Raw genomic sequence first — 12466 nt, forward strand, 5'->3', positions numbered from 1 at the left:
AGGCAGGGAGGGCCCTCGGTACCGCCCCCTCCGGGCTTCCGTGCAGGCTGGGGCGGGGGCCCAGGGCCGGAGGAGGCCGCCCTGGGCCGAGGGCGGGCGGGCGGGGTGGGGCCCCCGGAGCGGGGCAGCGGCTGCGTGCCCTCGGCTGGGTCACCGGGCGACGGCAGGTGCTTCGGCGCAGGGGCAGTGCCCCAGCCGGGCCAGGAGCTCTCCTCGCCGCACCAGGGCCTGGGCAGCCGCTCCCGCGCACTCCGGATGCGTCGCTCCAGCTGCTCCAGCTGCTCCAGCTGCTCCAGCTGCTCCAGCTCGGAGGAGGGCAGCACGGCCGGCAGGTGGCCCCGGGACAGAGCCAGACCGGGCGCTCTGGGGGCTCCGCTAGGAACCGCGCGCGGCGCTCCCTCGCCGTGGCCCGGCGCACCCGTGTCCAGGTCGCCGCGCCCGCAGAGGCTGCCCGCGTGTCCTGCTGCGGCTCGAGAGCCCTGGGGACGTGCGGTGGAAGGGGCTGGGTCAGTGTCCTCACACCCACTCTGCCTCTGGGGTCGGGGTCCCGGCGGTGTGGAGCTGCCCGGTCCTGCGCGGGAGGTCTGGTGTCCGAGCCGGGGGCGGGGGGGACCCTTACCTCGGCCCTGGCTCCTCCTGTCCTGGCGGCTCTGGGTTGAGGGCGCGCTGGATTCTCTGCAAGCCCAGACAGAGGCTTCGTCGGGGTCGCGGGAGGCTGCCCGGGCCCACCCGCGTGGCCCCGGCGCCTCACCTGGCTCGTGTGCGGCCAGTACTGCAGCTTGCAGCCCCTGCGGATGCGCGGGAGCGCCAGGCGGTAGAAGCCGTGCTCGCCCAGGGGGCTGAGCAGCACGAAGAGGCCCGAGAAGTGGTAGACGCCCACCTGCAGCGTCTGGGGGTGACACGTGGGCACAAACCCTTCACGGGCAGGGCCAGACCCGTGGGGAGCCCCGGCTGCGGGTGGGACCCAGACTGGCCCAGAGAGGAGCCTGGGGCGGCGGAGCCGGACGGGGAGGCTGGCCTTCCACGTTGGGAGCCAGGTTTCCTGGGGAACGTGAGCTGGGGTTTCCTAGAAGTAGGAGTGCACACATCTGGGCAGGGGGCTGACCACCTCACTTGAGGCCCATGCGGGCTCAGGGCCCTCCACGCCTACCCCCCGCCCCGGCTCCTGGGCCCTCCCCCACCTCCGTAACGGCGAGGACGCGCTTCCCACAAGGCACCATCTTGCACCACTTGTCGTGCAGCAAGTGGATGAAACCGGAGGACTTGTAGCGGCTGATGAACTCGGACAGGTTGGAGGTGAGTGGCGAGTTCTGAGGGAGTCCGATGCCGTAGCCTAGTGGGGGCCAGGGACTGGGTTGGGGCCAGGCTCCCAGAGGAGCCGCCCCGGGGCCGCCGGTCCCAGAGGCCCCTCACCCTCCATGGCGAAAGGCTTGCCCACGGTCAGCAGTTTACAGTCGGCGTCGATGGAGACCTCGTAGTCTAGGAGCGACTTATCCATGATGAAGGCGTTGAGCTTGTGGGGGTCGCTCCTGCGGGGGTCGGGCAGTGGGGTGAGAGGCCCCGTCGGCCCCGCCCACCCCGGCGCCCGCCCCGCCCCCAGGCGATCGGCCCCGCCCACCCCCGCGCCCGCCCCGCCCCCAGGCGCCCGGCCCCTCTCCCCGCCCCTCTCCCCAGCTGGGCCTCACGTGAGCAGGGCGACGCCGCGTGGCGTGGTGGGCGCGCTGTGGCGCCGCGTGTGCGCGTACGTGTCGGGGAAGCGCTTCTTGATGTAGGCCTCGGCGCTGCTCTCCCACACGGTGCCTACGCGGAAGCCTGGGACGGGTGGTGCAGCTGCGGGGGCGGGGGCAGCTCGTTAGCCCGGGCGCTCGGCCCTGGCCTGCCGCTCCCCCGCGCGCCCTGCTCCGTGCACCCCCCTGGGGCCGCCCGGCACCCCCGGGCTCTCACCCAGCTTCTGCCGCAGCCGGCCCGCATGGGGCCGGGTCGCCTGGCGGCCCTTCCGGGCGCTGTGAGCACCCCTGCCCCACCCGCTCGGCGCCAGGAGCTCCCCAGGCGTGCTGTCACCCGACAGGGCCCACTGTCCCCGGGGCAGGATTGCCTGGGTGAGAGCCCCGTTCTAAATGCCCACGAAGACCTGGCCCTGAACCCCAGAGCTCCTCCGCGGCTCCCCTGCGCTATCGCAGGAGTCCCTCCCGAGCAGGCCCTACACCTGGCCTCCTGGGTCTTCCTGCCCCGTCGAGTGGGCCTGTGCGTCCTCTTCTCTCCCGGTGTCTCCCGGAACCCGCCCGCGCTCAGCCCTCCGGGCCAGGCCCCTCCGCCCTGGCCTCCCAGGATGAGCGCGTGGGCACACTGACCCATGCCTCCTGATGTGGCACAGCACTCCCCGAAAGCCAGACCTCGACTGGAGCCTAGAGCGGCGCCGTCTGGAACCTTCTGAGGAGGAGACCCTCTGTGCTTGTGCTCTTCCCAAGCGGCCGTCGAGCGCTTACACTCGATGTCATGTTTAAAGTAGCCACAAGTGGGGAGTGGCTAGCTCATGAGACAGCGCTGGGTTTGGTTTTATTACCAATTTACAAACGATATGGGGCCTGGGGTGTAGCAGAACAGGCTAAGCACCCTCCCAGGACACAGCCAGCCAGATCCAAACAGTGGGGGCTGCTTCTGGACAAAAACCTCTCCAGCAACCAAATCTCCAGGACACAGTAAGTGGGGAGGAAATCCATCTGCAGTGTGTGCGTGTTTAGGGCGCAGATTCAAACAAACCATGGCGGGGGGCGGGGGGCGGTAAGACAACTGGGAAAAGGGGACCCTGATGTGTGTGAAAGCTTCCGAGTGTTTATGGCGAAATGACAAGTAATCCAGCGGCACACCTCTGCTCTGCTCACAGCCCTCCAGGGCTCCAGGGGGAAGTTCTGTCTCAGAAGGAACTGCTTTAGACACCCTGCAGGATGTGCCCCGTGCCACCTCCTCCCACTCCGCTCCTGCCTGGGGCCTTTGCCCCTGCTGTGCCTGCTCTCCCAACATTCCTCCTTGATGTCTACACAGAAGTCCCTTGAATGTCACCCCCCTCCCAGAGGAATTCCTTGCCCCCGTTTGAGAAGATGTCCCTCCCAGTACTCCCTGTGTCCCCACTCGGCCCTGTTTTCTTTCTGACACTGTATGGCCAACTCACACACCATCCGATTGCTTATCTTGATTCTTGACACCTCCCCCTGCGGTATGGAGATCTTCGCCCGTTTTGTCCCAGCTGGGCCCCTGATGCCTGGCACACACCAAGCGCTCAATAAATGTTTTCAGGGGGCGCCTGGGTGGCTCAGTCGTTGGGCGACTGCCTTCGGCTCAGGTCCTGATCCTGGAGTCCCGGGATCGAGTCCCGCATCGGGCTCCCTGCTCGGCGGGTAGTCTGCTTCTCCCTCTGACCCTCGTGATCTCTCTAGCTCATTCTCTCTCTCAAATAAATAAAATCTTAAAAAAAAAAAAAATTTTTTTTAAATAAAATCTTAAATAAAATAAAATGATTAATTTTGTTAATGTAAATTTCCCCTAAATAAAAAAGGAAAAATCCACTTCATGGAATAAAACAGAGGGGAGATGGGCGCCTGGGTGGCTCAGTCGTTGGGCGTCTGCCTTCGGCTCAGGTCATGATCCCGGGGTCCTGGGATCGAGCCCCGCATCGGGCTCCCTGCTCCGCGGGAAGCCTGCTTCTCCCTCTCCCACTCCCCCTGCTTGTGTTCCCTCTCTCGCTGTGTCTCTCTCTGTCAAATAAATAAATAAAATCTTTTTTTTTTTTTTAAAGATTTTATTTATTTATTTGAGAGAGAGAGAATGAGAGACAGAGAGCATGAGAGGGAGGAGGGTCAGAGGGAGAAGCAGACTCCGTGCCGAGCAGGGAGCCCGATGCGGGACTCGATCCCGGGACTCCAGGATCATGACCTGAGCCGAAGGCAGTCGCTTAACCAACTGAGCCACCCAGGCGCCCAATAAGTAAAATCTTTAAAAAATAAATCAATAAATGTTTTCAGGAGCAGGCGGCCGCACACGGCTGCATCTTGGGACGGGAGTTGGGTGAGTGGGGGACCTCCCAGCTTTGACCTCCAGGCCCCACAGCTGCCCACCTTGGGGTCACGGATCCCCGACAGCTCCAGGAAAGTCTTGTCCCCGACCATGACGGCGGCCAGGTTGGCGGTGTAACTGGACAGCACGAGCAGGTAGAAGATGGCCCACAGGTTCATGAGGAGGCGCCCCGTGGGGCACTTGGGCGTCTTGCTGGAGACGGTGCGTCCGAAGAGGATGGCGTAGCAGAGGTTGAGGGCCGAAGAGTAGGAGAACATGGTGGCCCGGTTCCGGCCACGGGGCGTGAGGCCGTAGGGGCTGTGCCACTCGTAGAGCGTGAGGAAGAGCACGGTGAGGTGCAGGGCAGCAAAGACGCCCAGCCACATGGTCCAGTGCAGCGGCCGCGTGAAGGCGCCGATGGGCGAGGCCGTGTCCCAGGCCCGCACCATGATGCCCAGGCTGGTGGAGAAAGGGGCTGCTGAAGTCCACCACCTGGGAGCGGGCCGAGTTGATGCTGAAGCTGGTGACGGCCATGTGGGCCCGGCCGGCCAGCAGGTCACCCACCAGGCCGGTCCAGCGGCCGTCCCGCAGGGCACCATACTTGCCGTTGCCCACGATGTACAGCTCGAAGTCGAAGTGCGTGTCCTCCGCCAGGCGCTCCAGCAGGTCTATGCGCGACCAGGGTGGCCGAGTCATTGGTGCCGGGGGCCAGGCACAGCTGCCCCGTGGGGCACTGTCCGTCCTCATCCGGCTCCCGGGCAAACACGAATGGATGCTCCACCAGCATCACCATGCGCAGCCTGGGCCAGGCTCGGGCTCCCGGGGAGGGCGGGGGCCGTGCGGCCGCACCTCCCGGCTCTGACTCCAGCCGTCCGGCCCGCCAGCTGCCCACGGTGGCCCAGGCCAGGGCACCCCGCGGGTCCTGGCACAAGCTCCACACTCCCAAGTACCGGGAGATGTGCACCTGGGAGGAGCCGGTCACCCACACAGGCCTGGTGCGGCCCCGGAAGGATGTGTTGGCCAGGAACCTGGGGGGCGGGCGGGGAGCGGGGGGAGCGGGGGGCCAGTGCCAGGCGGCCGGGGGTGGGGGTGGGGGGCAGGAGCCCTCCAGCCAAGCTCAGCCTCCGCTGGGCTCGCCCCTGGCACACGGCTGGGCACCACGGTGGATGCCGTGGTGTCCCCCCCACCAGACCCTTGGCCAGCCGGGCACCCACGCCAGGAAGGCAGTGACGAAGCCTCTGGCCCGAAGCCAACAACTTCCGTCTTGAAACGCCCGGGTGAAGCCCCCGGGGCGCTGGGATGCCGTTCGCCCTGCAGGGCTCCCGTGGGGTCCGGCGGGAACTCAGCCCTGCCCGCCTCCCCGGTCTCCTTCCCCTGCCCTTCCTGTCTCTCTCAGAGCACCCTGAGGCCCTCACTCGAGCCCCCTCTCTGGCTCTGCTTCTGCCGGAGAAGAACCCGCTTCCTGGTGAGGGGGCAACGCCTGGTATACAGCAAGTGTCCAATAATGGTGCTTTCACGACTCACAGGCAGAGGCGACCAGATGTGGAGCCCGGGCACCCCCCTCCACACACACCCGGGTCCTCACTCACCGTGCCAAGAAGCGGCCTGAGGACTCCGGCCCAGCTGGCGGCGGGTCGTTGCAGTTGACCGTGGTGAGCAGGAGGGCGCGCTCCGGCTCCGCCCGGGCGGCACTGCCCAGGGCTCGCACCACCAGCTCCACAGCGTCCTGAAGGGCGGCCTCCAGCGGGGGTCGGCCCACCTCACCCAGGGCCAGCAGCCCCAGGGGCAGGCCCTCCGTGGGCAGCGCGTCAGCGGACAGGGGCATGCCCAGCAGCCAGCGGGGCCCGGGGGGCACGGCCTGCAGCACCTGCCGTGCGCGGGCTGGGCCACAGCCCAGGAGTACGGCCCCCGGGGCTGGGGCCGAGCCCCCCGGGGGGGCCCCCAGGGGGGCCAGGTGCGCCCACAGCCCCACGTCGCCCGTGTCTGGCCGACTCAGGTCCAGCACCAGCTTCGGGGCCCTGCCGGCCCGGGCTGTCCAGAGGGCCACCAGGCCAGCAGGGTCCCGCACGCGGCAGAGCACCAGGCTGACGTCCTCCCAGGGTGTGCCCGCATCGCGGCCACCAGTGCGTCAAGCAGCGTCTCCAGGGGGCTGGCCCAGTCCAGCTGCAGGTGGAATGGGTTCTGGCGGGGGGTGGGGGGTCACAGTTAGGGCCGGAGACCTGTGACCCACCATACCCTTCCCACCCCCATCAGCAGGTGTTCAATAAATAGAAGTCACCTTCAAAACTGGACGGCATGCCTGCCTCCTCCAGCCCACCCCTGCTCTAAACCCTCTCTGTCTCCCCACTGCGAGCAGCACAAAGCCCAGCCTCCTTGGCCTGACATTCAGGGCCTCCTCTCCTGGCTCCAGCCACCCTGGTAGTGCCCCACTCTGAGGCTTTTTGCATTCCCCAGCTAGAATCCCTTTCTCTCTCTATGCCAGCCAACTCCTATCCATTCTTCAAAACCCAGCTCCATCGCCCCTCCTCTATTCAAACTTCCCTGGCAAGCCAGGGTTTTGAGGGGCCCCTCTGTGCCCAGTGGCGACCTGAAAGTTCTCCTGGATTTGCTTCTAGCCCGTGAAGGACGAGATAGATTGCCAGACCTCTAAGGTGTTGCACAGGTAGGGACAGGATGCCGAGGGCTGGGGCTGCTGCTTAATCCCTCCCAAAAGACGGACAGTTACAACTGCAGGGGCTCAGTTCCTGGAGGTGGCAGCAGAGGGCGCCACAGGCCTGGGTTTGGGTCCTGCATCTTTTCCCACAAGGCGGAGGCAGGGGGCGGGGGACGGGCCTTGACACAGGGTCGGCGGGGTTAGCGAGACCCCAGGCCTCCTCTAGGGTCCGCGTCTCCCCTCCCTGAGGAGAAGGAAGCCCTGGAGGGGGCTTCGAGGTGGATTTGGAGGGCGGGAGGCCCCTACCAGACCCATACCCCTACGTTGGGCCCCTCCCTGCTGTCCTGGGAAGGGGGTCTTTTGTGGGGACACTACGGGACACCCAGAGCCCTGTCACTCACCCTTTTCTCCTCCTTATCCCATTTTCTACTTATTCGGGCCCAAATCCAGGCCCGGGGGTGGAATCAAGGAGAGAATAAACTCCAAAGATGCGGAGCATGGGGGGATGGAGGGGTTTGAGTGACAGCCCTCCGGGAGGAGGCTGGGAAGATCCTCAAGCAGCAGACCCCCGAACTGCACCCCGCAGAGATGAGGCAGGGATGGCCTGGGGCCCTGCTTGGTGGGAACTGGAAGACGCCCTGTGACTGGGGAAGGGGCCCTGCTCCACAGGGAATGGCTCCTCCGGCCATAAATAGACGGTGGCCGGACTCCATCAGGGAGGCCCAGGAAAGGGGTCTGCACGGGGGTGGCGCGCCCCGGAGGGGGCCTCGTGTGGGTTTCACCATCCCGGGTCCAGAAGCATCTCACGGGGTCCCGCCGCTGGTTCTGGGTTCCCTCGCTCTGGGGGCATCCGGGGTCCAGGGGTCCAGGTCCCACGAGCCGCCCCAGGGACTCCTTCGTCTGCACTCCTGGGCAACCCCCGAGCGGGGGCGGGTGGGGGCCTCCTGTATCCGCGGTCCAGAAGTCTGGGTCCCGTGCGCCCCGGCGACTCTGGCGTCGGACCCCCAGCCCCCGCGCCCCAGGAGCGTCCCGGGGCCTCCCTCATCCGGAGCCCGGGCATCCCCGCGAACCGGGGCTCCGAGGGGCGCGCGCGCCTCCCGCCGCAGCACGCTGAGCACGGGGGTCTCGGTGGCGGCCGCCAGGAAGTGCAGCTGCAGCAGCTCGGGCCGCGCCTCCGGGAAGGCCAGCACGGCCGCCACGCCCGGGGCCTCCAGCGCCTGGCACAGGCCGCGGGCCGGCGAGGCGGGGGCGCGGGCAGGGGGCGCGGCGGCCACCAGCTCCAGGCTCAGGTTGTGCGGCGGCCGCGGCGCCAGGGCGGCCCGGGCCGGGGCAGCGCGAACGCGGGCGGCGGGCGCGCGGGGCAGGAGGACGCCCAGGCGCACCGAGCCCCCCAGGCGCGCCAGGACGCCGCACGGCTGCGGGAGGCCCCCGGCCGGGCCCGGCCCCAGCGCCAGGCAGAGCCCCGGCGCCCGCACAAACTCCATCCCAAAGTTGCCGGCGGCGCGGCGGGGCGGAGCGGCGGGTGCCAGCGCGCAGGAGGCGGATCTCCGCCCGGCCCCGCAGCTCGCTGTCCCGCCCCGCGGCGCCTCCCTCCCTGCGCGCCCCGGAGACCTGCGGCGACCTCGCCCCTCCCGGCCCCCCCGATGTCAGCAACCCACTAGAGAGGAGTGGGACCCACTCCCCAGGGCAGGAAACTGAGGCTCACATGACCACACCGCGCGGGGGAGGGGGTGGGGTGTGGCACCCGACCACTGCTCTTCCCAGCTCCTTGCCAGGTGAGTTATCTCCCCATTCTACGGATGAGAAAACCGAGGCTTACCACCAGGAAGAGATTTCGTGTCAAATCGGTCCCCACACTCATCCCTGCTCCATTCCAGAACCCCCCATGCCCTCTCCAGCCTGAGAACATGGCCCATCGCTGTCAGGGAAACTGAGGCCCAGGAGGGGTCAGTTTGCCTCCGTGGTCACGCAGCAGTACCGCCCACCTCCAGGTCTACCTCGGCCAACCCATCTGAGCGCGCTCTAACGTCGTGTGCACCCTGGGGAAACAGGTAGATACGTCTGATGGGAACCCGTAGGGCGGGTCTCCTGCCTTCCCATTGCTGGCAGGTAACTTGGAGCAGAGAACTCCTCCTCACCCTTCAGGACCCAATGCCAAATGCCCCTGCTCTGAAAAACACTTCCTGCTTGTCCCCCAGAACTTCCTCGCCACCCTCCCCCTGCCTACATCATCACATGCTGTCAAATTTTTGTTGGTTTTTCTGCTTTCTTACTTAGTGGCCATCCTCCCCCACTCAACTGTGGGGGGGCAAGAGTGGGTCTGGCTTGTTAATGCTGTCTCCAATGCTTGCACACAGTAGGCACTCTATAACTGCTCGTTGCATGAGCGCAGACAAGGACACGGTCCACTGCTCCAGAAGCTTCTGCAGCTCCCTGCCATCTGCCATCCCCCAAGCCTTCTCTCGTGTTCTCTGCGCTGTCTCGCCCTGGACGACCAGGGTTCTTCCTGTGGCCCTGGTATGCAGCACGTCCTCACTGACCACTGGCTGAGCCAGGCCCAGCAGCGCCCTGCACGGACTTCCCTCCTCCCGTCCGCCCCTGAGGGGTGCAGCAGAGAAAACAAGGCGGTTCCGAGATGCCTCGGGGCCCAGGGCAGCTGCTCTGGCACAGGACGTTCCAGGGCTAATGAGTGAACGTCCACTCGGTGGATTTGTCACACACACACAACTGTCTCCTTCTGGAGGCAGCACCGGAGAGGCAGGGATAAAACTGCATCCGATGAATAAAAATGCCAACTGCCCGACAACAGCAGGGATCACAGTTGCGGTGAGTCAGGGGAGCCGCATGGCTGGGTTCTGGCTGCCGAGGCCACAGCGTCCAGCCACCGGCCAGGCATCCCAGGATGGGGAGGGTCCCCAATTGCCAGCCCCTCCCCACCTGAGGCCACCGTCCTGCCAGGGGCCCCTCGCACCAGGGAGCCCGGCCACGTGCCCTGGTCCTGGCTGAGTCCTCAGGGACCACCCGGTCTCATCCCACCCTGCGGTGACGTCCCTCTGACAGCAGGACTCCTCAGAATTGGGGACCCGTCTGGCTCGGGGACACTCAGGCGGCAGACATTGCTGCGTTGGTTCTGGGAGGCAGCTGAGCACCAGCCTCTTCTGCATCCCGTCCCCTCCACTGTCAGAGGCAGTGAAGAAGGACCTGGGTCATCTGTGTGGACAGGACTCCTCTGAGGACCTCCTGGGAGTGGGGTCCTGTGGGATGTGTCCTTCGGGGTCTGGCTCCTCTTGCTGAGCCCAGTGCCCCCGGGGTCCCTCCACGTCGTGGCAGGTGTCAGGGTCCCTTCCTTCCTGAGGCTGGAGCGTGTTCCCGCGTGGGGACGGACCACGCCGTGTGTATCCTTCATCCACGGACACTGGGTTTGCTTCCACCTTTTGGTGATTATAAATCCTGCTGCATGCACACGGAGGTGCAAATACCTTTTTGAACCCCGACTTCCATTTTTTTTTTTTTTAAGATTTTATTTATTTGACAGAGAGAGACAGTGAGAGAGGGAACACAAGCAGGGGGAGTGGGAGAGGGAGAAGCAGGCTTCCCGCGGAGCAGGGAGCCCGATGCGGGACTCGATCCCAGGACCCTGGGATCGTGACCTGAGCCACCCAGGCGTCCCAGGACTTTTTTTTTTTTTTTTTAAAGATTTTATTTATTTGACAGACAGAGACACAGTGAGAGAGGGAACACGAGCAGGGGGAGTGGGAGAGGGAGAAGCAGGCTCCCCGCTGAGCTGGGAGCCCGATGCAGGGCTCGATCCCAGGACCCCGGGATCATGACCTGAGCCGAAGGCAGACGCTTAACGACGGAGCCCCCAGGCGCCCCCCGACTTCCATTTCTTTTGGGTGAGTACCCAGAAGTGGAAGTGCTGGGGGACACGGCGATTCTGTTTGAGGACCCCCAGGCTGTCTGCGACACCGGCTGGCCTTCTCGTGTTACCCCTGCCCGAGGGGGCCAGGCTACGGTTTCTCCTTCACCCGCGGTCTGAGGGGCAGCGCGGTCAGCACACACAGGACGCCCACAAACACCGGGCACTGCCAGCATCTTCCCCTCTGGCCACGACCACCCACGATTTAGGGTCAGATCGGGCTTGCACGATCCGTAACCTCAGCCTAGACAAGAGCGCGCCCTTTGCTGCGAGCCCCGCATCGGGCAGGCAGCCGTCCTGCTGGACGCCAGCCGTGCATGGGCTCCCCAAGGCTCCTTGCAGACCTGGAGAGGGCATGTCCCTGCTTACCCACAGGGAAACCGAGTCTGGGGCCCAGGTGCGGCGTGTCCAAGGCCGCGTGGTGATGGAGGGGAAATCAGTGAGCACCCCCCGCCCCATGTCCTCCCACCACAGGCCTGCAGCAGGGCGTCCAACCTCCTCCCGCCGTGGCCGCAGAGGGAGCATGGGCGACCTTCCAGGTGGGCACGGAGACCATCTGCATGGCGATGTGCCAGGCCGTCCAAGTGTCCCCTGCTGCCCTCAGATCACAGCACCCCCACCCCCCAGGAGCCCCGCGGTCACCTCCGCCCCCATCCGCAGGGTGGGAGGGGACGACACAGCTGGAGAAAATCCGGGACCCACCAAGCGGGCAGCTGAGGGTCCAGGGCGGTGCTGGGGGGGCCTGTGACTGTGCGAATCCTCGGGGCATGAGGGCCAGTGGGGTACAGCACCTCCCAGACAGAGGTCGAAATCCCCAGCCCGTCTCATGGCCCCTTCCCAGCACCAGGCCCCCAGAACAAGCCACACGGCTCCTTCCGAAACGTTTAATGACGTAAGCCGTGCGGGCAGCTGAGGCCACACGGAGGCCCACAGGCACCGAGGGGCTTGGAGGGGCTCTCGCCAGGACCCGGGCACGTGAGCTGGGTAAAGACCCTGGGGAGTCTCAGCCAAACCTGAAGCTGTCCCCTTCCCTCCAGACCTTCTGGACACCAAGCGGCGAGGACAGCCTGGGCCCAGCCTGCAGATGGGAACGTGGAGACCCCAGCGCTCTGGCGCGCTCTGGGGTGGGGGACGGAGCGCCGTCAGGACCTGGCCAAGCCCCTTCCTGCTGTGACCCCTCCCCATCCTGGCCTTGAGGGCCGCTCCGTGGGGTGGGGGCTTATGGAGTGACGTCCCCAGTTAGCCAGCTGGGCCCCTCACCGGGCACGGATGGGGCGGCCCCCCTCATGCCCCACCTCAGCTGCAGTGCGGCTGGACCCCTGGCCAGGGCACAGAGCCCGAGGAAGGGGCCGTCCCTCCGCCCAAGAGCACAAACCCAGCATAGACTGCAGGTTCCAGCTGCAGCTCGCACAGCACCTGCTAAATCACATGGGTTTTCTGCACCATTGAGCCAGGCTGTTAGTCAGGGACAGCTTTCTGGAAGGTTCCAAGGACTGCTTAGGAGCCCACTGTCTGGGCCAGGCTCCAGGTGCTGGCAGGCTGCAGGCCATGTCCCCAGGGCAGGAGGGACACCTGGCCTCCCTCAGACCCTTTGTGCCAACAGGAAACATCACTGAGCTGCGTGGGCACGTGTCCCTCTTGGAGGACCCCGGCCCAGGACTGGCCACCACCCGAGCTGGCTGCCCCGACCCAGCTTGGGGGGATGCTTGGGAGGCCATCAGAGGACCGGGACCGGACCACACTGCTCTCTCCGAACCACCTCCCACCCCCTCCCACCGAGTATCACCCAGCCCTCACAGTTGAGCCAAGGCCCTGGGGCAGCCGACAAGCGGCTCAAGTCTGAG

The 12466-nt window shown here is 65.9% G+C and overlaps 1 protein-coding gene across 1 annotated transcript; it reads right to left on the reverse strand.

The window, feature by feature from the left end:
• Positions 1-119: 119 nt before the first annotated feature.
• GRIN3B (glutamate ionotropic receptor NMDA type subunit 3B) lies at positions 120-12459 on the reverse strand. Its single transcript, XM_064593541.1, is given in 13 exon segments — positions 120-233; positions 236-584; positions 752-889; positions 1182-1333; positions 1414-1529; positions 1686-1815; positions 1818-1830; positions 4113-4521; positions 4523-4723; positions 4725-5078; positions 5640-6150; positions 6153-6231; positions 7774-12459. Coding segments are annotated over 13 exon segments (2949 nt in total). The 5' UTR covers positions 8188-12459; the 3' UTR covers positions 120-150.
• Between the last annotated feature and the right edge of the window lie 7 nt (positions 12460-12466).

This window comes from Mirounga angustirostris, unplaced genomic scaffold (genome assembly GCF_029215605.1).
Source record: "Mirounga angustirostris isolate CCGP_5_RB_7025 unplaced genomic scaffold, mMirAng1.0.hap1 SCAF_1, whole genome shotgun sequence".
In the NCBI taxonomy this organism is placed as follows: Eukaryota; Metazoa; Chordata; class Mammalia; order Carnivora; family Phocidae; genus Mirounga; species Mirounga angustirostris.